Source organism: Phocoena sinus, chromosome 20, assembly GCF_008692025.1.
Source record: "Phocoena sinus isolate mPhoSin1 chromosome 20, mPhoSin1.pri, whole genome shotgun sequence".
Taxonomy (NCBI): Eukaryota; Metazoa; Chordata; class Mammalia; order Artiodactyla; family Phocoenidae; genus Phocoena; species Phocoena sinus.
In genome coordinates this window covers 17,903,546-17,927,604 of record NC_045782.1, presented here as the reverse complement: position 1 = coordinate 17,927,604, position 24,059 = coordinate 17,903,546, and the positions used below count along the sequence as shown (strand labels likewise).

The window sequence follows — 24,059 nt, the reverse complement described above, 5'->3', positions numbered from 1 at the left end:
ATTAAAGAAAACTAAGTATTTTCCTGGAGGAGTATCTCAAAGATTTTTAAAAGTGATATGCAAATCAAATTCACAAATTATCTTATTGTGATTAAAAGATCCAGGAATAAAGCTACTCAATAAATGACAATCACCATTTCCTAAATTTTTTGTAACATGTTACTTCTCTTGATGAAGGCAGATGAAGTAACTCATATATATGTTCTCTGAAAAAATACAATTACATTCACATACACATTAACTAGTTTTCACTACATTTCTAAGTGATGAAAGAAAGAAATATCTTAATTAAAAGGTATTGGAAAGAGAAGAAAAAATAACGCCATTCACTCAAAATCTTCCCAACCTTATGTTACAGCCAGAATTAGATTTCTTAGTCTTACATAGTAGAAATTAGTATGGTCTCGGCTGAAAAGATAGGCGCAAACATTGATGTAAAGTATCTAAATTACTAATGTCCTAAACTAATCTATAAAACTCCAGCATGTGTCTGATTTAACTGCCATGCCTATCTCACAAGCTCCTGTGAAATTATGGTAAGAACATATAAATAGAAGCACTTAGTCAATTAAAGATTATTACTAATAGTTTCTTAACTAATCTTCCAGTTTCCACTCACTCCATTTCTCTGCTCTTCCCTATAGTACAACTCCTTGAAATAGCACCTCTACTTTCCCCTCTCATTTTCCCTTGCAAGCATTCCTATCAGCCTTTCATCCTCTACATTCTAGGAAATCACTCTGGCAAGTAACCAATGACCTCTAGTTTGATTAATGCAATCTTAGTCCTGGGCTTAACTAACCTACCACCAGTGTTTGACTTAAATAAATAACTCACTCCTTGAAACACTTCATTTGACTTCCACGGCACTACTCTCTTGGTTTTCCTACCTTTTCAACCTTGATTGGTTTCTTTTAATCTTCTGACCTCTAAATGCTGGGAGTGGCGGCCCAAGGTGGTGTCGTTGGCACCACTTTTCTATCTATATTCTACTCCCTAAGGACATATAATATCATGGCTTAAAATAGCCATCCTTATACTGTATCCCCCCCAAATTTCTATCACCAGCTCCAACCTCTCTGAACTGCAGACCTGTAGATTCAACTGCTTATATGACCTCTCCATCTGGATATTCAACAGACCTCCTCAACATCTCAAAACTAACATACCCACACTCAAATTAACATAAGATGATCTTGATAGCCTCATCCCTAAGCCTATTTTTCCTGCAGCTTTCCACATTTCAGTACAGTCATCCCTTGATATCAAGGCATGACTGGTTCCAGGACCACTCCCCCCAATACCAAGGATGCTCAAGTCCCTTATATAAAATGGTGCAGTACCGTTAGCCCTCTGTATCCACGGATTCTGTACACGTGGATTCAACTTACCGATTTCAATTGCGGTATAATACGCAGATGTGGATACCAAGGGCCAAATGAATACAGTAACTCACTTTTCACACTGCTCAGGCCAAAAACTTTCAGAACATCCTCCACTCCTCACTTTCTCATACTCCACATCTAATTCATCAGCAAATTCTCTGTCACCATCACCTCTTGCCTGAACACTCTTGCCTGGTCTCCTAAGTGGTCTTACTGCACTCTACAGTCTACTCTCAACCCTGCAGCCAAAATGACTCTTTAAAAAATGTGCCAAAGCATGTTACATCTCAATTAAAACCTCCCATTTCACTCAGTATTAAAGAAAATGGCCTACAATAGCCTGCAAACCCTCCTATGTAAAGTAGCACATTGCTGTCCTTGCCCTCAATAGAGGAGAATGCTCCTGACGTGAAGGTCTTTCATCTGCTGTTCCCTGGAATCTCTCCCTCACCTCCTTTCAGATCTCTGTTCAGATGTCAATTTCTCATTCAGGCCTGTACTACCTTGTGGCCCTCCCCTATCCCCCCTACCTAGTTTTAGTTTTCTCTGTCACATATCAGCATAAAATTAAATATTTATAGATTGTTCTCCTCCACAATGTAAATCTAAACTCCACAATGATGACTTTAATTTATTCACTGCTGTATATTCAGTGCCTAAAACACTGTACTGTCTCACAGAAACTTTGTGATAAATGGTAATGTTCTGCATCTGTACTATCCAATACAATAGTCATCCACCAGTCACTTGTGGCTGAGCACAGGAAATGTGACTATAATGTGACTGAGAAACTGAAGTTTTAATTTTTAAATTTCTGTTTAAATAGCCACAAGTAACTAGTGACTACCACAGTGGAAAATTGTGGGTCTCATATTTTTTAATGGATACTGAATTGCTACTATAGCGACATAATTGGAGTGAAACAGATCTTTATAAACTTATTTTTAAACTCAGGGAAGCAATATCTTGTTTTAATTTACCTCCCTGCCTCCTACCAACAATAGTTTCCAATGAATGGGCATTTGCTCATCTCACATCTCTCTAGGGTCCAATTAGGCAAAAATTCAGGCAGCTCTAGGACTGGCAAAAGTAGAAGAAATAATGTTGAATAAAAAAGGTACTTATTAGATCTTCAAAAATATAAATTACAAAGCCCTCCCCACCTAGTAGTGAAAGAACTCAAGAAACCTAGAAAATAGTAAGTGAAACACCACGCCCCACGCCACCATTCCAAAAGAGGTCCATGGAATAAATCGTAGCTTAGCCCCAGGCAACAGATTTTAACAAATCGTTCAAAGACAGCGAGTAATGGTGGTTAATTATGTACTAATTCTTATGGGATTGGATTTGGTCAGACTGCCCACAAAATTTAAATCACTGATCCTTGTTCTCTTAGCCAAGTACTGACGAAATACTTCGTGATCTTAACCTAATTGTCACCCATCTAAATCTAGGATAAAAGGTATTATCAATAATTTAAAGGTAAATAGTAGCATAAACTCTTTATAAACATGAAAAATCAATTGTTTATCTTCTCAATGGCTAAAGAACAGGTTTTTTTTTTTATTTTAAAGCTGACTGGTCATCTTATCTAATCTTTTGCAATAAACAACAACAAAAAAAACCTCTACAGCTATCAAAAAGAAATTCAAGATTTTTTCATGTTGTTTCCAAACTACAAGAGAGCAAAAATTAAATACAGAAGAAACTCCTTACCTGCATGCAATGAATAGCTAAGCCAGGTCCTGTATACAATTTCTTATGACATATATGACATTTAAAATGCTTTGCTTTTTGGTGCTGTATAAGGATCTTCTCATCATCAAAATCTCTATTACAATACCTGATCACTATTGTTAAGGTACAAAAATAGCACAACAGTGACACTGCCTATAAAAAAATAAATCTGTAATGAAAGAGAATAGTAGTAACATTAAAAACAAGCAACAGCTAAAACCAAGAGTACTTTATATAAAGTCTACTTTTGATAATTATTATATAACTAAAGATTAACCTACCACATAATTTTGGAATTTTCAATGTCCTGGAAGCTCACAATCTCACATTATCTCTTCACCACCCCTAAATAAACACATCTCAGTAGGCAATATAATTTTGTCAAATTCCCGCGTTTCACACAGATTTATGTTAAATTAACTTTTCTTTTGTTCAATGTCTCAACATTTACAAATGCACACTGTGAACTGGAAGGGTTCAAAATGTTTAAAAAAAAAAAACCGAAGTTAATGTGGACAGAACTTCAAAAATTAGAAGATAAAAATAATCAAAATACTAAGAATTTACCTATTTAAAATTTAATGTTTATATTATTTAGAATCTGAAAATAAGTTCATTGCGACAATTTCCTATGAATAATCCACAAAGCTGCTTGCAATTCCGTACGAATTTGTCGCCCAAAAATGTATATAAACTCACAGATAAGTTCTGTCAATAATACTGAGAATTCTTCTCTCCCTTGTCAGATTTTCCTAAAAGCACTTTACAAAACCTGTAACCAGTTTTCAACTATTATATAAATAAATGCAGCGTTTTAGGTACCAGACAGTAAATAAAACCAACTGAAACGTAAAGTTTACTAACGTTTCGGGGGGGGGGGGAACCGACGCCACGTTTCCTTATTAAGAGGCACTTTCTCACTCCAATAAAACAGGTAAAAAGATAACAAGAAACCCCACCCTGTAAGAGAACGCTTCTCCAAGATTAAGGCGTCAGTGGGTGGGAGGCGGAAGCTAGATCTTCCCCCCAACCCCCCCAGCAAAAAAAAAAAAAAGGGGGGGTGGGGGCGTCGAAATCAGGGTTGACTAACATAAGCCTTTACTAAACCACCGATTCTACCAAAAAAAAAAAGAAAAAAGAAAAGAGTGGGTGACCGACTCCGGAAGCTCCCCCCTGATCCGCCACAGAGTCAATAAGCGTACTATACTCGAAGCTCATGTCCCTTTGTTGAACCGTCACCAAAACAACGGAGTGTGGCAGAAGACTCCTCAGGGGACTCTGTCCTTGGTGAAGGGGGTCCAAGCCGCCTCCCCGCGGGTCAACGCTCGCACCAAACCAAGACCCTCCTGAGTCACGGAGTCCCACGACCCCACAACTGACAGAGCTTCTCGTCCCAGGGACCCCATTTTCCGAGAAACCTTCCCAAATCTGAGCCCAGCCACCAAACCACCGACCCCGAGGCCTAAATCCCACTCTCCGCCATAGGCCAAAACCAGGCCTCCCCGTCCCGGTCACCACCAACCGGCGCCCCCGCTCGGCCTCGACTTCAAACCGACAAAGGATACCAGCACCACGGCTTCAGCTGCTTCTTCTTCTTGCGACCCATAACTGCGCTCTACCAACAGAAAAAAAAGGAGAAAACAAGCAGGAAAAACTAGCCAAACACTCTCTCACTCTTCCGACCCAACCGCCACCTCCGCGTCCCACAGGAAACAGCCACAAAATGGCCGACGCCCTCGCTCGCTGCTCTGCCTCCCGTCAGGCACTGCGGCCGGGGGCGGTGCCAGGCAGGGGAGGGTCACATGACCAGGCCTACGCCCTGAGTGGGCGGACACTCGCGCCAGCGGAGGGCCGGCTGCCATCTTGTCCGTGTGTCCGGTCCGGGTTCTCCCGTGCGCGCGAATTACTCTGGGTTTACTTTGTTTATAAAAGAGCCGGTGATACGTAGGTGCGCCGAGACAGCGCGAATTGGAGAAAAAAAAAAAAAAACCTCAATAGGTTACCAGAGTAATTCAAGGTAAACTACAAATAAAGGATAATTGAGACAGCGCCCAATTTTTCTTTTGTTTCATTTTCCGGATTACTCCTTTCTGTAGTAACTGTCGGACGTTTGCCTACTAAGTCGAAGAAGTCGCAGACTTTGCCTTGTAATTCACAGATCGGTGACGGATGCGTAAACGACGCAGCGTGACCACCGCGGTGACGGAAATTCGAGGTGCTGCGGAACCTCAGAGGAGAGGAACCGTTTACAGGGCCTTGGCGGTCATTGGGGTATCGAGGAAGGTTTCCTGCAGGGTCAATGGGAGCAAACGAGGTGGAGGAGAGGGTATCTCACTAAGGGCGCAAAAAGTGCACGTCTTTGAGCCTGAGCACCTGAAAAAACACTAGAGATAGTAGGGTTGGAGCTCGTAGTGAAGGGGCTGATGGCAAGAGATAATCCTAGGGAGGCTGGCAAAGGCGACTTCCGGAGATTCTCCAGCAGCCTGAGGAGCTGGATTTTATGCTGAAGTCTCTGGGAAGCAACAGAAGAATTTTAAGAGCGCAGTTAGAGAAAAACGCAAATAAGAGTATAGCTGGTTAAGAGTCCAGTGCTTGGGTTCATTTTCCACCAGTGCCACTGCCTATTTGCGTGGCTTTGGGCAAGCCACTTAAACTTCCTCTGTCTGCACTTATAACAGAGTTTGGCATAGAGAAATAACCAGTAATGTAAATTAGATGTTACTATTAAAAGGAAAAAGTAATAGTAGATATCCATGGAGCGCTTATCGTGCGCCAGACAAGGTGGTAAGTTTTACATTACTTGTCTCAACAAACCTGTGATGGAGGTGCCATTGTTATCACCCGGTTAACATAGATGAAGAAAAAGAGGCTTAGGGGAGTTGAAGCAGGGAGTTCCCTGGTGGTCCAGTGGTTAGGACTCCTCACTTGCACTGCCGAGGGTCGACCCCTGATGGGGGGGAACTAAGACCCCACAAGTTGCGGGGGGAGCAGCCAATAAAAGGGGGGGAGGGGAGTTGAAGTAATTGACACAAAGTCACAGAGTTAGTAAGCATGAAGCTGAATTAGATTTGAGTTTTAGAAAAAATCGTTTTGCCTACAGTGGGAACAGTGGATTGGTGGAGGCTGAAAGGCAAGTCATAGAGAATGTGACAGTGATCTGGATAAGAGATGAAATTGGTGTGAAGTAGGGAGTGGTTATATATAGAAAAGCATTTATTCATTCTTCCTAAAATAAAAAATAAGATAATTTTAGATGGTGCCCAGTGCTCTACCAAACACAAAAATGAAGAAAGAAGGTGATGGAACAATATAAGGATGTCCACTCTTGCCACTCTTATTCAACATTGTACTGCAGGTCCAGCCAGGGTGATTAGGCAAGAAAAAGAAGTAAAAGGAATCCAGATTGGAATGGAACAAGTAAAACCATTTCTATTCAGAGATGGCATGAGTATGTGAATAAAAGAAAAAGCCCGCAAAGAAAAAGTAATGTGTTGAAATCCTACCCCCCAGTACCTCATAATGTGACCTTATTTGGAAATAGAGTCTTTACAGAGGTAATAATGCTAAGGTGAGGTCATTGGGGTGGACACTGGTGACTGGTGTCCTTACAAAAAGGAAATTTGGTTGCAGAGATAGGTATAGAAGAAAACACTATAAAGAGATAGGAAGGAGACCACTATAAATCAAGGAAAAAAACCTGGAACAGACTTTTCCGCATAGCCCTCAGAAGGAACCAACCCTGTTTTCACCTTGACTTTGGACTTCTAACCTCTAGAACTGTGGGACAATAAATTTTGTTGTTTAGGGTGCAGTGGTTAGTACTCAGCACTTTCACTGCTGGGACCCCAAGGTTCAGTCCTGCAAGCCGCACAGCCAAAAAAAAAAAAATTGTGTGTGTGTGTTTAAACCACTCAGTCTGTGGTACTTTGTTAATGGGAACCCTGGAAAACTAATACACTTGTTTGTAGAAAATTCTAAGGAATACATGTTTTAAAAATATAGAGCTAATAAGAGTTCAACAAAGTTCACAGTACAAGATCAATAAACAAAAATCAATTGTACTTTTTTCTTTTTTTTTTTTTTTTTTTTCGGTATGCGGGCCTCTCACTGTTGTGGCCTCTCCCATTCCGGAGCACAGGCTCCGGACATGCAGGCTCAGCGGCCACGGCTCACAGGCCCAGCCACTCTGCGGCATGTGGGATCTTCCCGGACCGGGGCACGAACCCGTGTCCCCTGCATCGGCAGGCGGACTCTCAACCACTGCGCCACCAGGGAAGCCCCAATTGTACTTCTATACACTAGCAACAAGCAATCTGAAAATAAAATTAAGAAAACAATTCTGGTTACAATAGCATCAAAAAGCATAAAAATTAGGAATAAATTTAACAAAAGTTCTGAACTATATTCTGGAAAACCAAAATATTGTAAGAAATTAAAGATCTAAAGAAGTGAAAAAAAACAAAACAAAACAACCCTGAGATTAATTGTCCAATAATTTTAGATCAACAAGTCATCCTCAATTCAATTTTGCAGTATTAAGGGTTCTAGAGGGACTTCCCTGGTGGAGCCGTAGTTAAGAATCCGTCTGCCAATGCAGGGGACACGGGTTCGATCCCTGGTCCGGGAAGATCCCACATGCCATGGAGCAACTAAGCCCGTGCGCCACAACTACTGAGCCTGTGTTCTTGAGCCCACGAGCCACAACTACTGAAGCCCACGCGCCGAGAACCTGCGCTCTGCAACAAGAGAAGACAGTGCAATGAGAAGCTCGCGCACCACTCGCCGCAACTGGAGAAAGCCTGCGGGCAGCAATGAAGACCCAAGGCAGCCAAAAATAAATAAATTAAAAAAAAAAAAAGTTCTAGAGCCAGAGTGGGTTTGAATGCCACTCTGCCACTTATTAGCTATTTTACCATGGACAAGTTAAGTAATACTGGCCTTGGTTTACTCATCTGTCAAATGGAATAATATTTACCTCATGGAGTTGTGAGAATTAAATGAGTAAGTATTTGTAAAGCACTTAGAAGGGTCCTCACAAACAGAAACTGCTCCGTACATGTTAGCTATTATTTTTCTGTATAAAGTTAACATGGGATGTAGGTGTACTTTAATATCTTTGATATAGTGATAGGGTGAAACGTGCAAGAAAAACATGCCTAGGCGTTACAAAATCTTAAGACGAATTCAGCAAACAGTTCTTGAGCACCGTAGGCCGTGGGCTAGGACAGAGGATATGGCAATGAACAAGCTGACATTCTACTGGGAGAGACATAGTAAACAAATACATAAGGTGGGGGCAAGTGCTATGAAGAAGAAGTAAATATAAGGGGACAGGACAGAGACTGATGGGACATCAGTAGAGGTGCGTGTGGGATGTGTTTTGCATAGGGCAGTCAAATTCTCTCTGAGGAAGTGACGTTTCTGCAGAGACCTGAATGATGTGAGAGAAGACATGAAAATCAGGGGGCGGTCCAGCTTCCTCGCCTGAGAGCCCGGGAAACCGGCGGAACGCAGATACGCGAGGGCTGGGAGCCGGAGGAGCCGGGCCACCGAGGACTGTACGGCAGCGGGGGAGCGGTTTGGCGGGGACACAGGACCATTCAGTGGCCGCCGCGATGCTCCCCTCCTTGCAGGAATCGCTGGATGGGGATGAAAAGGAGCTAGAGAGCAGCGAGGAGGGTGGCTCCGCTGAGGAGCGGAGACTCGAGCCGCCGCCCAGCAGCTACTACTGTCTCTACAGCTACCGCGGAAGCAGGTGCAGCGCCCGACCGCCCTTGTGGCCCCGCCCCGGCCCCACCGCTCGGCCCCACCGCTCGGCCCCGCCGCTCGGCCCCGCCGCTCGGCCCCGCCGCCCGGCCCCGCAGCCCACCCCAGGTCCCGCAGCCTGGCGGCTCTCAAACGCCGTCTTCTCCCCTCCCAGCCAAGGTCTCTGGCCCTCAGGGCCCTCCTCGCCTTACGCGGTACTTCCGGGCCCCCATCCTGGACTTTTGTGCCTGGCGCTCCCATGCCTGTGCGCTCTGTCCTTAACACATTCCAGCCCCTTCCTGTCGCCCCTGCCTTTTGTTTAGCGCAGTGCCACACACGCTCAATAATGTCAATTCCCATCCCCTGTCCTTCCTGTCATTGTCTCCCCACTTTCCTCCATCCCCAACCCGCCATCCCTACCCCCACGCCCACCTTCTAGTTACCCTCTGTCCTTGCTGCCTCTTTTCCCTCTGCCCCAGCAGACTTCCTGGGGTTCTTCTGGCCCTTGAAGTCTGTTTTTGTTTTTGTTTTTGTTTTGGCCGCAGTGCGTGGCTTGGGGGATCTTATTTCCCCGACCAGGGATTGAACCCAGGCCCTCAGCAGTGAAAGTTACGAGTCCTAACCAGTGGACCACCAGGGAATTCCCTGTAAAGTCTGTTTTTAAGAGTAAATTTCCTTGACTCTTCTGGATGTTTAATTTAGCCTTTCCTCCACCCCTTAAGTGGCCTGGAGAGAGAAGGAGCCCTTGTCAGAGCTGTTTTATGGGTTTTCCCTGTCAATGGAGGCAGTGGAGGATTCAAGCACTTCTACCTTGCAGCATTTTAGTTGACTGCCCCTATCCTGCTTGCGGGGGGTGGGGCCGCATACTCCGCTTGAGTTAGAACCCATAAGTTGATAGCTGACTTGCTTTTGCGGCGTGCAGATTGGCACAGCAGCGAGCGGACAGCGATGATGGAAGCCCAAGTGGCACAAATGCAGAAACTCCCTCTGGTGATGATTTCAGGTAAAAACAGCTTGGCCATATCCCGCGTATGTGCTTTTCTCTTAAGAGCATCTCTGGCCTGCAGATGTCAGTGGGTACCCTGTCTCCACGCAGCTTTCCCTGAGTCAAACCATCAAGCCCGCCTCTCCCCTAGGAACCTCATCTTGATTTCATTAGTTCATTTAGTCAAGGCTGGGGCAGATCCAAATACCCTTGTGATTAGCCCCAGGGTGATTAGCCACACAGTTAATCTGAGCTTCTTGATTGGAACTCCAGTAAATATTCAATATAGGTATCAAGAAATTTAAAATCCTCCTTTCCCCCCCGCATTGAATACCCTTTCATAGCTCCTTTGCTGCACGCTACAGTGTAAACTCCAGGATAGCAGGGATTGCCGTCTCTTTTGTTCATCGATGTCTCCCTACCTAGTACCTTGAGTGGTACCTGGCACAGGGTAGATATTTAATATATACTTATATATATATGAATGAATGAACCTCAACACTTGATGGATGCAAAGTGTAGTATAATACAAAAATATGTTCACTGAGTGACTGGATGATGGATGATTTAAGGAATTTTCCAGGTACTGTAATAGGACTGTGGAGATATATATATATATATATATATATATATATATATATATATATATATATATATATATTTATTTAAGTCCTCATTTTTAGAGATACCTAATGAGAAATTTAGGGATGAAATAATATGATTCCAGAAACTTGCTTCAAAATAAGTCTGGGAAGTGGGAGGTATGGACAACATGGGAGTACAGGTGAAACAAGATTCTTTTAAAAATAATTTTTATTGCAGTATAGTTGATTTACAATGTTGTGTTAGTTTCAGGTGGACAGCAAAGTGAATCAGTTATATGTATACATATAACCACTCTTTTTTAGATTCTTTTCCCATATAGGCTATTACAGAGTATTGAGTAGAGTTCTCTGTGCTATATACTAGGTCTTTTTTCGTTATCTATTTTATATATAGTAGTGTGTAAAAGTCAATCCCAATCTCCCAATTTATCCCCGCCACCAAGTGAAACAAGATTGCCCATAAGCTGATAATTGTCAAAACTGGGTGGTAGGTACATGTGGGTTCATTATACTATTCTCTCTACTTTTTGTATGTTTGAAATTTTCCATAACATGAAACCAAAGATGTGAGGCTTACTGGGTTTATATTTTATATTGGGAAGTTTGATGACAGAAAAGCTTTTCTTCCTGCATATTCAATTTATAGTTTCTGTTTATATTCTAATCTCAACCAAACTGAAGTGTTTATGTTTAGCTCATAAATGATCACTAAGCTGGTGTGTTTATTCATGGGTAGTAGGTAGTTGGAGGATTGAGGAAAGAAGAGGAGGCATGAAATAGTGATCTCGAGGGACTTCCCTGGTGGCACAGTGGTTAAGAATCCGCCTGCCAATGCAGGGGACACAGGTTCAAGCCCTGGTCTGGGAAGATCCCACATGCCGTGAAGCAACTAAGCCATGTGTCCCACAACTACTGAGCCTGTGCTCTAGAGCCTGCGAGCCACAACTACTGAAGCCCGCGTGCCTAGAGCCCGTGCTCTGCAACAAGAAAAGCCACCACAATGAGAAGCCCGCGCACTGCAACGAAGAGTAGCCCCCGCTCGCCACAACTAGAGAAAGCCCACGCTCAGCAACGAAGACCCAATGCAGCCAAAATTAATTAATTAATTAATTTAAAGAAAAATAGAGATCTCAAAGAGTTGAAGAATGAGTGAACCAGGAAATGTGATAGCTGGGCAGAAGTAGGGCCCACTGGAGGCTAGTGGTCATTTATGTATGTATGTATGTAATGTATGTATGTATTTTGGCTGTGCTGCACGGCTTGCAGGATCTTAGTTCCCCGACCAGGGATTGAACCCGGGCCCACGGCAGTGAAACCACCAACCTAACCGCTGGACCGCCAGGGAATTCCTAGTGGTCATTAATTTAAAATGAGACTAGACACTGTGGATATGGGTTTTTGTCCAACCACATTCAGCTGCATAGGTGCAGATGCAGAGTAGGTAGAGAGCTGGACTAACCAGGGCTGAAGTTTTGCTAAGCAGGTACAGGGAGGTGAAAACAAAGGGGTTGAATGAGAATGTGTGCAGGGGTGTGATTACAATGACTGGAATTTAAGCTGGGTAAGGAGGAAGGAGATGAGGATGAGAAACTTGAGGCTACTGTGAAAAAGATATAAGGTCAGTGGCTTGGGGGTCCCAGTGGAGTCATAATACTAGAGAGAATGAGCTGGAAAGATAGAACTATTTTAAATGGATGAGGTAGATCATACTTGGTGATATACATTCCTAGAAGCCTCACCAACAGGAGTCAGATAGAAAGCTTTGCCGAGTCCTTAGTGAGGGCTTTTAGCGATGTCCTGTCTGACTTACGGGGTGTAAATGCAGAGTCCACTGGTAAGGAACGTGTGTCTTTCATTTGTCAAGCCTCTCCTTGGCGGATACTAATCTACCATCTGAATTGGAGCCAGAGCTGTGCAGTTTCATTGCTAAGCGTCTTTCTAAGGGAGCAGTCTTTGAAGGGCTGGGTAATGTTGCATCTGTGGAGCTGAGGTAAGTATAAAATGTGCTGTATCCTGAGATTTTATTTCTGAGCTAAATACGAGAAGTGGTGAGAAACTCCAAAAGATCAGTACCTACTAGACCTGCAAAGTTCATCTTTGTTCTCTGGCAGCTGAGCACTGGGCCTCACATTTTTGTGGAATGGACTTAACTGAACGGCAGAGACTGCCTCCTCAGTGTACATATTTAGTCTTGTACTTGGAAGAAAGGAGCTCATTACCAAAACTATAACTGTATACTTTACAGTGGTAAAGGGCTTTCACAAACTTCAATGCCATTCTCCTTACAAAGGGGTGATAAAGCAGATACTCTTCCATTTTCAGATGAAGTAATAAACTCAGAGAAGTTGAGGTCCCAAGGCTGGTCACACTGATGGAATTCAGGCTTAAATATAGGTGTCCTCAGTTGAATTCCCGCCATCTTTCTACTACACCCCTTGATTGTAGTTCACTTCAGACCATGATATTGGCATCAAGTCCTCTCAGGAGTATGAGGCCACATACCAAAGATAAGGCCATCGGATAAACACTTCACATCTGCCTGGAGCTTCAGTGATTCATGAAGGTTTAGGGGAGGGAGAAAAGATGATTATATTTATGTGAACATGGATAAACTATGAACAAGAGTGAAATTTGCATGCATTTTTCACATAAGACAGGAGAATTCAAAGAAATTCCATGTTTGTTAGGTGCTGCTTTAGCTAAAGCCCATTATGGTATATGTTCATTTTCCTCTGTTGTTACAAGTAAACCAAGAAGTCTGGGAAGCTCTGACCTACTGAGCAATCTAATGGTATTGCCAGATCAGGATGACCAGGGCTCAGAGGAGTCTACAGAACTACATGCATGAGTTATCAAAATAATACATTTAACCTTTTTCTTTCTGTTCTAGAGCTCCAGGTTACCGAGTTGGTTGTTATTACTGCCTTTTCCAACAAGAAAAACTGCTTTCCCAAACAACAACAGACTCTGAACATAACTGTTCAGAGTATGTGGTCTGCTTTTTAGGAGGGTCTGAAAAAGGACTTGAGCTATATCCTTTCTTTGGTCTTTGAGGGTATCAGGAAGGAAAATGTTGGCAGGCAAGTAGAGGATTATTACTAGCAACCTCCGAAAAGGTTTTCTACCTCTTACGCATTAACTTCAATTTCAGACCTCCATACGACCAGTTTGTCTTGGCTTGTTTTAATTGACAGTTATTTGAGAGATTTTTATATTATCTATTGAGAAATAAAACCCTTTCTTGATTCATCCTTTATTGCTTCCTTAAGAACATACTTTCAGGCTTGAATTGGACAAGTATATTCAAGGGCTGAAAAACAACATGAACTGTGAGGTAAGATGATTGCATTAATCTTTTTTAAAAGAGTTTCATTCTTTTTTTTAAAATATTTATTATTTATTTGGTTGTGCCGGGTCTTAGTTGCAACACGTGGGATCTTTAGTTGTGGCATGCGGGATCTAGTTCCCTGACCAGGGATTGAACCTGGGCCCCCTGCATTGGGAGCGTGCAGTCTTAACCGCTGGACCACCAGGGAAGTCCCTGCGTTAATATTTTTAAAGACTGAGATGATTAACATTATGCGACTGCTATACTTGTCAAATCATCCAGGTGGACACAAACACTTAGAAATTCTGAAAATGTGCTACTTTGTGGGCTAAAAGAAAGGTGCTTGGGGGCTTCCCTGGTGGTGCAGTGGTTAAGAATCCGCCTGCCAATGCAGGGGACACGGGTTCGAGCCCTGGTCCGGGAAGATCCCACATGCCGCGGGGCAACTAAGCCCGTGCGCCACAACTACTGAACCTGCGCTCTAGAGCCCGTGCACCGCAACTACTGAGCCCGCGTGTCTAGAACCCGTGCTCCTCAACAAGAGAAGCCACCGCAATGAGAAGCCCGCGCACCACAATGAAGAGTAGCCCCCACTCCACACAACTAGAGAAAGCCCGCGTGCAGCAATGAAGACCCAACGCAGCCAAAAATACATAAATTAATTTAAAATGGATTTCTGTTTTAAAAAAAGAAAAAAAAAGAAAGGTGCTTGTTAAGGGAAGCAGGGAACATAGTCCTATAAGTGCTGTATGTTTCACAAGACTGCTTCTGAAGTTTTGCATCTGTGAAAAATTCAATTAAATTCAAAGGTATATAGTAACATGCCAAGCAAGGAAGATGACGTTCTTTTCTCAATTTCTAGACACATAAGATTTATATTCTGGTCAGAACTAATGGCCCACAAAGCCTCTGGCACCAGAGACATGCTATGCAATGGGATGACTGTCCTTGAACTCAACCTCAAAGATTTTTAGAAACATCCCAGTTTTCATTAATCGATCTTTTATGAATTAGATACCTCCGTATCAATTCCTTTATCTGTACCTTTTAAAAACTATGTGTTTGGTTGGTGGCAGTTAAGTCATAACTCTTAAAATTTACTCCCCATTACACGTGGTAATAATTCCTTTCTTTCACTTGTGCATGTGCTTACAAGACACTGCAGGAGGGGAAAGGATAGCATAGGAGTGAGCCGGGGATACGAGTCTAGGGGGAGCTGCTCTCCCAGGCTGGAGCTCTCCCTCCAGCCCCAGGGAGCAGCACAGCCAAGGAAGCCAAATGAGCTCCTGGCAGCGTGTCTGACACCCGGAGTGGGCTTGAGTGCTTTGATGCGATGACTTGTATCCTTCCCTGTTCGCATTTCGAGTGTGAACAAACTATCTGCATTCTTTCATTCAACAGGCACTTTATAAGCTCATCCATGGACGTTTCAGACGCTGTGCCAGGTGCTGGGGAGATGAGGATTATTAAGAGAGTATCTCCAAGAGTTCACAGTACAGTGGGAGGAGATTGACATGTAAATGCCCCAACTCCTTTCAGTGATGAAATAGCATGGAACCCTATTAATTCAGTCTCTTCATTTTATATAACGCATTTCTTAGTGTGTTTTTAAGAAATGCAGTACTGAATTAATCCCCACTCTGCCCAACAAGCCCAGCAAAGTTATATCACAATTCCTTTTTTAAAATTTGTGGTGTTAGCTTAAAAGAAGGTGTCTGTCCCCAGTTCTTTTCACTGTCAAGAGTATCATGAAGAAAATGTTAAGTCCAAGGTGAAGGCTGTCCAAGGTGAAGGCTGATATCAAAGCAAATGACATTCTCTCTCGATCTAGGAAAGGGGTGGGGAGAACCACATACAGTCCTACCTGAGCAGCTGGTTTGAGGATGTTGTATGCCCAATCCAAAGGGTGGTTCATCTCTTTCAGGAGCAGCTTACCTTTCTGCTACATGCTGTAAGTATTGCCCAAACAAAAGCATTTCCTTAATTGAGAATCACTTTGGCCGAGTTTGGATTATTTAAAGACATATTTATTTTCTCTGAACATTACCTTCCCCCCGAATATTCATTCAGACGATGCCTGCATTAGGATAGACCACACTCTATTTATTCAGATCTAGAAAGTTACACTACTAAGGTAGAATTGCAAATACTGAGTCTTCTAATAAGATAAAACGTTTTAAAATAATTACCTTTTTTTTTTTTTGGCCGCGCTGCACAGCTTATGCGGTCTTGGTTCCCCGACCAGGGATTGAACCTGGGCCACGGCAGTGAAAGCCCCGAATCCTAACCACTAGACCAGCAGGGAACTCCCTAAAATAATTACTCTTTGAAGTGATCTGGAAGACGTGTAATTTCCAAAATAATTTGAGAAGGAAAATGGAAATCAAAAGTGATTTTACCTATATAAAAATGTCCAAATAAAAAATGAAAAATTCACTAAAATATCTAGACAATGGGGTAGGCTCGAGTAAATGGCCAGATTTTTCATGTAAATATGTGGTAGGTAGATGCAGCTGAGGCTGGATGGCCCCACAAGCCCAGGTGGTGAAGCCAGGTTTCAGACCATTAGTGAGCAACAGCTGAACAAGGCTCTGGAGAGCTCCCGGACAGTGCCGAGCAAGCATCGTCTAGCATGGTGGTTATTGGGGGAGGTGATGTTTAGTCACAAGTGGCTGCGCAACAAGGAAAACTGGAATACATGTATCAGTTAGGCTTTATTTTTCTCTCATAGGCTCTGAGTTATACTCCTGTTGAGGTTAAAGAATCAGATGAAAAAACAAAGAGAGACATTCACAGGTAAAGAACAGTTTTGCAAACAGAGAACCTTTTCCACAGCAAGCCTGATGTTTATGTTTTTAACACCCACCCCCACTCCCAATGCAGAATGAATCTGCTTCCTCCCTCCCATCCTATAATATAGTTTGTGCAAAAGGATTGTGTGTGTGGCAGGTTTCTGAGTGTGGCCAGTCTCCAAGGCCTTATTCACGAAGGCACCATGACGTCTTTGTGCATGGCTATGACGGAGGAGCAGCATAAGTCTGTGATCATCGATTGTAGTAGCTCCCAGCCTCAGTTCCACAACGCAGGTGAGCCACAACCCCGGGAGCAGGCTTGTGAATCTCCTTTTTTGCGCTGAGAACAAATGATGCAAACTTATCCTTCCTGTCTTTTGCAGTTTTACATGTTTATCCCCAAATCACCAAAAACAATAGCAGTTCTAGAAACGTGGAAATCATGTCATGCCTAGCAATTCTTCTCCTAGGTATATAGAGAACTCTTGTACGTGTACACAAGGAGACAAATACAAGATGTTCATAAGGGCACTGTTTGAAATAGCAAAGAACTGAAAGCAACTTAAGTGTCTGTCAACAGGAGAATTGATAAACTGCTCTATTCGTACAATGGCATACTATATAGCCGTGACAATGAGTGAACTAGAGCTATATGTCTCAGTATAGCACACAAACGTATTATATAGTGCAAGAGCCATTAAAGAAAAATACAGTTTTAACATATGCAAAATAATACTATATAGGGCTTATAGATAAAGTATGTGGCAAAAGTTTAAAGAAAGACATGGGCAAGGAAGGGGAAAGGAAGGGGATGCGATTGGGAAGAGGCACATTGGAGCTTCAACCATTTTGGTATTTCTTAACCAGGTGGTGAGTTAATTTTTTTTAGACCATTATAGAAGTCTTAAATAATTCATTATAAGAGTTTTTATAAAGGAGGAAAGAATATCACGATGTATACAAATATTGAATCATTATGTTGTGCACCTGAAACTAATATGTCAATTACACCTCAATTTAAAAAAAAGAAAATAGGGCTTCCCTGGTGGCGCAGTGGTTGAGAGTCCGTCTGCCGATGCAGGGGACACGGGTTCGTGCCCCGGTCCGGGAAGATCCCACGTGCCGCGGAGCGGCTGGGCCTGTGAGCCATGGCCGCTGAGCCTGCACGTCCGGAGCCTGTGCTCCACAACGGGAGAGGCCACAGCAGTGAGAGGCCCGCGTACCGCAAAAAAAAGAAAATAAGTAAAAAGAAAGGACGAATAAATGTCTTGTGATTTCACGTTTATTTATTTTTCTAAAATATTTTATAGGAAGCAATCGGTTTTGTGAGGATTGGATGCAGGCTTTTTTGAATGGTGCTGAAGGAGGCAACCCTTTTCTTTTTCGACAAGTCCTGGAGAACTTTAAACTAAAGGTAACTAATTGGCTGTGTGCCGAGTGCCACGCATAGTCTTTGTCTGAATTGTAATTAGTACCGGTGACTGAGTAACAAATCTGCTTTATAGCTATGATGTCATTCTCAAAACTAGAATCCTCAGTGCCAGTTTTCCCATACCCAGTGACCACTGGGTACCTAAACTTTTCATGTTTGCTAATCTGACAGGGTGACAATGGTATATCACTGTTTTTATTTGATTTATTTTTTATTTTTTTTCTTTTTCGGCTGTGTTGGGTCTTAGTTGCAGAGCGTGGGCTCTTCATTGCAGCGTGCGGGCTCTCTGGTTGTGGCGCGCGGGCTTAGTTGCCCCACAGCATGTGGGATCTTAGTCCCCTGACCAGGGATCGAACCAGCGTCCCCTGCATTGCAAGACAGATTCTTAACCACTGGACCACCAGGGAAGTCCCTTTATTTGCATTTAAAAAATTCAGTTTATTTCAACCAAAACCAAAACAGTTCACCCATTTCTCCCACTCCCTACCTCCTGCCTCTGGTGGCTACCAGTCTGTTCTCGAAGTCTATGAGCTTGTTTGTTTTTTTAACTCTATATATTTGGATTCCACATGTAGAAGAGATCGTGTGGTATTTGTCTTTCTCTGTCGGACTTGTTTCACTTAACACGATGCCCTTGAGGTCCATCCGCGTTGTCACCGATGGCGGGATCTCATTCTTTTTCATGGCTGAGTGGTATTCCACTGGGTATATATACCACAGCTTCTTCGTCCACTCGTCCGTCAGTGGACACTTGGGTTCTTCGGTGATGCTGCAGGGAACATGAGGGTGCAGATACCTTTTTGAATAGGTGTTTTGTTTTCTTCAGGGAGATGCAGAAGGAGCATTGCTGGATCGTATTTTTTTCATTTGGATTATTACCTTAGGGTATATTCCCTAACGTGGGATTACCAAGTCAAAGGGTTTGAATGCTTTGGTTCCTCTTACAAATTGCCAGCTTGCACTTCAGAAAAATAGGAACAAATTACAGAATGGCCAGCAATGTGTGTGGGTTTTCTGTGCAGAACCTAATACAACAGGTTTTTTATCAATCTTATTTATTTTTATTAATTTAATACTGGCACTCCATAGCTGTTCAAGTCTGTCTTTAATTATTATTCAGGCTGAACATTTTTTCATGTTAGTTTACTCTTTGCAGATAAACAAACAAAAAGACACATTTCAATGGAGCAAATCTATCCACTGTGATATAGCGACATTATAAATTGTAAAGGCAATACTAATGAAAGATGTTACCTGTCATTCTTTATATGTAAACAATCTTTATTTCTTTTTAATTTTTTTTTTGGTGTTTTTATTTATTTATTTTTATTTTTTTAAACATCTTTATTGGGGTATAATTGCTTTACAATGGTGTGTTAGTTTCTGCTTTATAACAAAGTGAATCAGTTATACATATACATATGTTCCCATATCTCTCCCTCTTGCGTCTCCCTCCCTCCCACCCTCCCTATCCCACCCCTCCAGGCGGTCACAAAGCACCGAGCCGATATCCCTGTGCCATGCGGCTGCTTCCCACTAGCTATCTACCTTACGTTTGTTAGTGTGTATATGTCCATGAGTCTCTCTTGCCCTGTCACAGCTCACCCTTCCCCCTCCCCATATCCTCAAGTCCGTTCTCCAGTAGGTCTGTGTCTTTATTCCTGTCTTACCCCTAGGTTCTTCATGACATTTTTTTTTTTCTTAAATTCCATATATATGTGTTAGCATACGGTATTTGTCTTTTTCTTTCTGACTTACTTCACTCTGTATGACAGACTCTAGGTCTATCCACCTCATTATAAATAGCTCAATTTCGTTTCTTTTTATGGCTGAGTAATAGTCCATTGTATATATGTGCCACATCTTCTTTATCCATTCATCCGATGATGGGCACTTAGGTTGTTTCCATCTCCGGGCTATTGTAAATAGAGCTGCAATGAACATTTTGGTACATGACTCTTTCTGAATTTTGGTTTTCTCAGGGTATATGCCCAGTAGTGGGATTGCTGGGTCATATGGTAGTTCTATTTGTAGTTTTTTAAGGAACCTCCATACTGTTCTCCATAGTGGCTGAACCAATTCACATTCCTACCAGCAGTGCAAGAGTGTTCCCTTTTCTCCACACCCTCTCCAGCATTTATTGTTTCTAGATTTTTTTATGATGGCCATTCTGACTGGTGTGAGATGATATCTCATTGTAGTTTTGATTTGCATTTCTCTAATGATTAATGATGTTGAGCATTCTTTCATGTGTTTGTTGGCAGTCTGTATATCTTCTTTGGAGAAATGTCTATCTAGGTCTTCTGCCCATTTTTGGATTGGGTTGTTTGTTTTTTTGTTATTGAGCTGCATGAGCTGCTTGTAAATTTTGGAGATTAATCCTTTGTCAGTTGCTTCATTTGCAAATATGTTCTCCCATTCTGAGGGTTGTCTTTTGGTCTTGTTTATGGTTTCCTAATTGTCAGTAGAGTCCGGGTCTTAACCATAAATTTGCATTATTCTGTATCTATTTTGTACCATAAGCCTTATTCACAATAATTAAAATAAGTTTTTAAAAACAAACACGAACTAGAATCCTCAAAAGGCATTCCATTTATATTTTTCAGTGGCTTCTGCATATGTACCATTGCATATCCAATTAATTGGATTGAATGCTTGCTTATATTTCAAGGACTTCAGTCTTGTAATTCGTGACATATCTTAGTTGGAAAGGAGTTCCATGCCTAAGGGTTCAAAAAAAGGAGTTCCATGCCTAAGGGTTCAAAATTTTGGTGGGGAGGCATGTTGTCACCTTATTTAGGAGATTTGTAAAGTATTTTTACTTTATATATATAAAAGATTTTGTTCTACCAAGGGCAAAGCATATTAGCAATAAAAATGATGAAAATATTCAAAAATAAAAAGCAAACATTTCAGTAACATATGTTGAGTTCTCAGCTAGATAGGAGGTCTTTTTCAGGCTTCATTATTATCTCACTAAACACACATTTAACTGGGTAATCTTTTTCTAGGCCATACAAGACACAAATAATTTGAAGAGATTTATCCGGCAGGCAGAAATGAATCATTATGCTTTGTTTAAATGTTACATGTTCCTAAAGAACTGTGGTAGTGGAGATATCCTTTTGAAGATTGTTAAAGTGGAACACGAAGAAATGCCCGAAGCCAAAAGTGTGGTAGCTGTCCTCGAAGAATTTATGAAAGAAGCTCCTACCCAAAGTTTTTAATCACATGTTTTGAGATGATTATATTGTGAAGTTATGCAAGCCTTGGTGTTTGAAATTGCAGTTGTTATAACTGTCATAGGATTGCTATTTCAGATTATTTGAAACATTCTAGGTTTTTTCATGTTGTACTTTTAAGATTAAACCTAATAAGACATATAAATCTGATGCAAGTCTTCACTGAGCCCTAGATAGATGTGTGTTAGAGTTGTGAAAATTTTACATTTGCTGGTCTCATAAATTCTAGACTTCAGGGAGTTAGTTGTTCCTTAAAAAACTTCAGAGGTGATTTTGTGGCTTCTGTGAGGAGTTTGCTGCAGTATTTAGCAACTTTTCCTCCCAGAAAAATGATAATACTTCTTTCTCAACGTACTATAGCTTCTTTTAAAAAAAGTACTCCTAGTTTTAGGACAGATTAACACCACGACACCATTTCAAAAACAGATCTGTGCATCCTGTGGGTGCTTGATAGATTTTTTTTGTCTGATTGATGATGGATGATGAAGCCAGCTTTCGTGTCAATATGCAAATAAATCATGAGTGCGTAGGGAGGTAAATGAGCTTTAAAAATAGATGTACTAGCTTCAAGATAAAACATTATCTCTGATAGAAAGCTACTGCAGAAGTGGCCCCATCACTTTTCTTCATTTGTTCACAGGTATTTGCCAAGAGCCTATATTTTCTTTTTTCTTTCAGACGAAAATGCTGGATTTTTTAAACAGAGGGTCAAAAAAGAAACAAAGTACATAAATTTTACAAGCAAATGTAACAGAGATTCTTCATGTCAGGGTTAATCATTGCTTTTAGTTTTTTGTACATTTGTTGCAAGCCTTAAATTGTTTTATTCTGAATCAGTTGAAAGTGTTCTCAGAGCCGTTTATAATTCCCATGGAAGCCAACCGTAGCTACACACATATGACTGCGGTTTGTTCTGCTTAGCTCTTTAATAAATCCATTTGATAATGATTTTCGTTTAGAAGATCAGAAGTCTTGTGTTCTCACTGCCCTCAGGATGCTCAGAGGAACACAAGCCCATAAAAGTCCTCTCCTACACTCATCTAAATTCACATTAAGTGCTGAGTTTTAACTTTCCAAATGACTGACAACGGCCTTCTGCTTTCTCTTATACTGAAGTCTAGAGACATGACTCACTGAGCCATTTCTTTTCTTTAATGAGAAATACAATTCAGGATCCTCATAAAGGCTTTCATATGGTTTTAAACTTTAATAACTTGGATCACAGTCAGTGTAGAAAAAAAAAAATCCAAGTAGCATCTTTTTTATAGCATTAAGTTCAGAATGACTATGGAAAACAAGCGATTTTATGGCACAGCCCTTGAATCTTTTTCTAATGTAGGGTTGCCCACTTGGAAATCAAACTTTTAAATAAACAATGTTAAGACATCAACATTTTGAGTCTGGAAAACATATTTTTCATTTTCAAATTCACATATTCAAGAGTCCATGTTGTGAATAGCATTTAAAAGCAAATGTATTACCTGCTTCAAGTCATTTATGGATAGAGTCAAGGCATAATTACATATTCTTTATATGTACTTTTATATATACTTTTTGTAATGTAAGCTCACCACATTACACAGTTATATATAAAACAGTCTTATTTTAAAAGTGTATGATGAACTGTGTATCACTACTGTAGACAAGGAAAATAGTGACATGGAGTTGAATATCTTGTGGGCCATGAGAAGAAACTCAAAGAGCTCATGACCAAAAACATGTACTGTATTCAAATTTTAATAAGCTAATATATTAACTTTTAAAGTTTTAAAAAGCATTTGTTCAGGTGTGGAATACATTATGTATTATCTGTGTGCTATACACAGGAAATGTATGTTTGTCACATATCAAAAATGGTCTCAATTTATCTGTAATTATATTTATAATAATAATAATAAAACAACACCAGCACAGTCATTTTTATTCAGTGAGCTCAATTCTCCAGCCTGACATTTTTATTAACTCACAACAAGTTTATGGGGGAAATTATACTCGTTAGGCTAAGGAATTTGTTGAAGAAAATCAGATCACCTGCTGGGAGACACCTTTCTGCAGCTTGCAGGAGGCATCAGGCAGAGTGTAGGAGCAATTTCCATCACAATGTTTTATTCATTGTCCAGTAAAGTTTACCTTTCAAACTCAATAACCCAAGTCAATTCCTTTCACTCTCATTCATTATTAACCACGACAGAATGCCTCTCCTTTACCAGAGGATCCCTTATACCAGATGCCAGAAAAGCCTGCAGGCATCTCAGAAATAAGATTCAGTTACTAGGACTACATTTTCCTAACCATGTGCCTTCTTAGTAATGGAAACCCCACTGGCTTCAATGAAGTCTTTCCATTTGGAGGTCTAAGAAGGCAGCTCCAGTCCTATAGCTGCTAAACTTCTTAAATGTGCCTCATGGACTTCGTACCACTCTGCGCTGGCATAAATGCTAGATTCTGGAAATTGGGGGGTGATAGGGGGTGATAGCTGCTGATTTTCTTGTGACCTACCTCTGGGAGGGCTGACAAAACGGAGATCCTGTTAAGTGAACACCGAGTTAATGTTCCAAGGTTCACGGCTGTGACCGATGGCCCTAGGCCCAGGGCAATGAGACTGGCTCTTTAAACAAACACCCTGATGCTTCTACAAACTTAGTGTCCTCAAAGTTCTATACAAACACCCGAAGGCTAAGGACACGAACTTTGGAAGCAGGCAGTCTTGGGTGTGATCCTACTAGCAAGTTACTGAACTTCTCTAAGCCTTCCCCTCAAGTGTCAATACGGGTGTACTTATACCCACTTCACACCAAGTAGCTTTGC

General features: G+C 41.5%; 2 protein-coding genes across 16 annotated transcripts in view; one reads left to right on the top strand and one right to left on the bottom strand.

The window, feature by feature from the left end:
* Window positions 1-4,871, bottom strand: part of ZNF207 (zinc finger protein 207) — a 45,546-nt gene extending 40,675 nt beyond the window's left edge. For 5 of the 15 annotated variants that reach the window (XR_004347472.1, XR_004347470.1, XR_004347469.1 and 2 more), the window contains exons 1-2: window positions 4,688-4,851; window positions 3,102-3,228 (exon numbers count right to left, since the gene is read on the bottom strand). Coding sequence is in view for 8 of the 15 variants with exons in the window: in XM_032616396.1 (XP_032472287.1) it covers window positions 3,102-3,228; window positions 4,688-4,728 (168 nt within the window). In the remaining 7 variants the exon portion in view is untranslated. Of the gene's footprint in view, window positions 1-3,101; window positions 3,248-4,687 lie in introns of those variants that run through there. The other 10 variants (XR_004347473.1, XM_032616390.1, XM_032616392.1 and 7 more) reach the window with 6 other exon arrangements.
* Window positions 4,872-8,614: 3,743 nt separating this feature from the next.
* C20H17orf75 (chromosome 20 C17orf75 homolog) lies at window positions 8,615-23,175 on the top strand. The gene is made up of 10 exons (XM_032617425.1): window positions 8,615-8,877; window positions 9,790-9,870; window positions 12,322-12,447; window positions 13,348-13,488; window positions 13,734-13,791; window positions 15,617-15,736; window positions 16,517-16,581; window positions 16,735-16,871; window positions 17,888-17,991; window positions 21,021-23,175. The coding sequence occupies exons 1-10, from the start codon at window positions 8,738-8,740 to the stop codon at window positions 21,234-21,236; spliced, it is 1,188 nt and encodes a 395-aa protein (XP_032473316.1). The 5' UTR covers window positions 8,615-8,737; the 3' UTR covers window positions 21,237-23,175.
* Window positions 23,176-24,059: the final 884 nt, after the last annotated feature.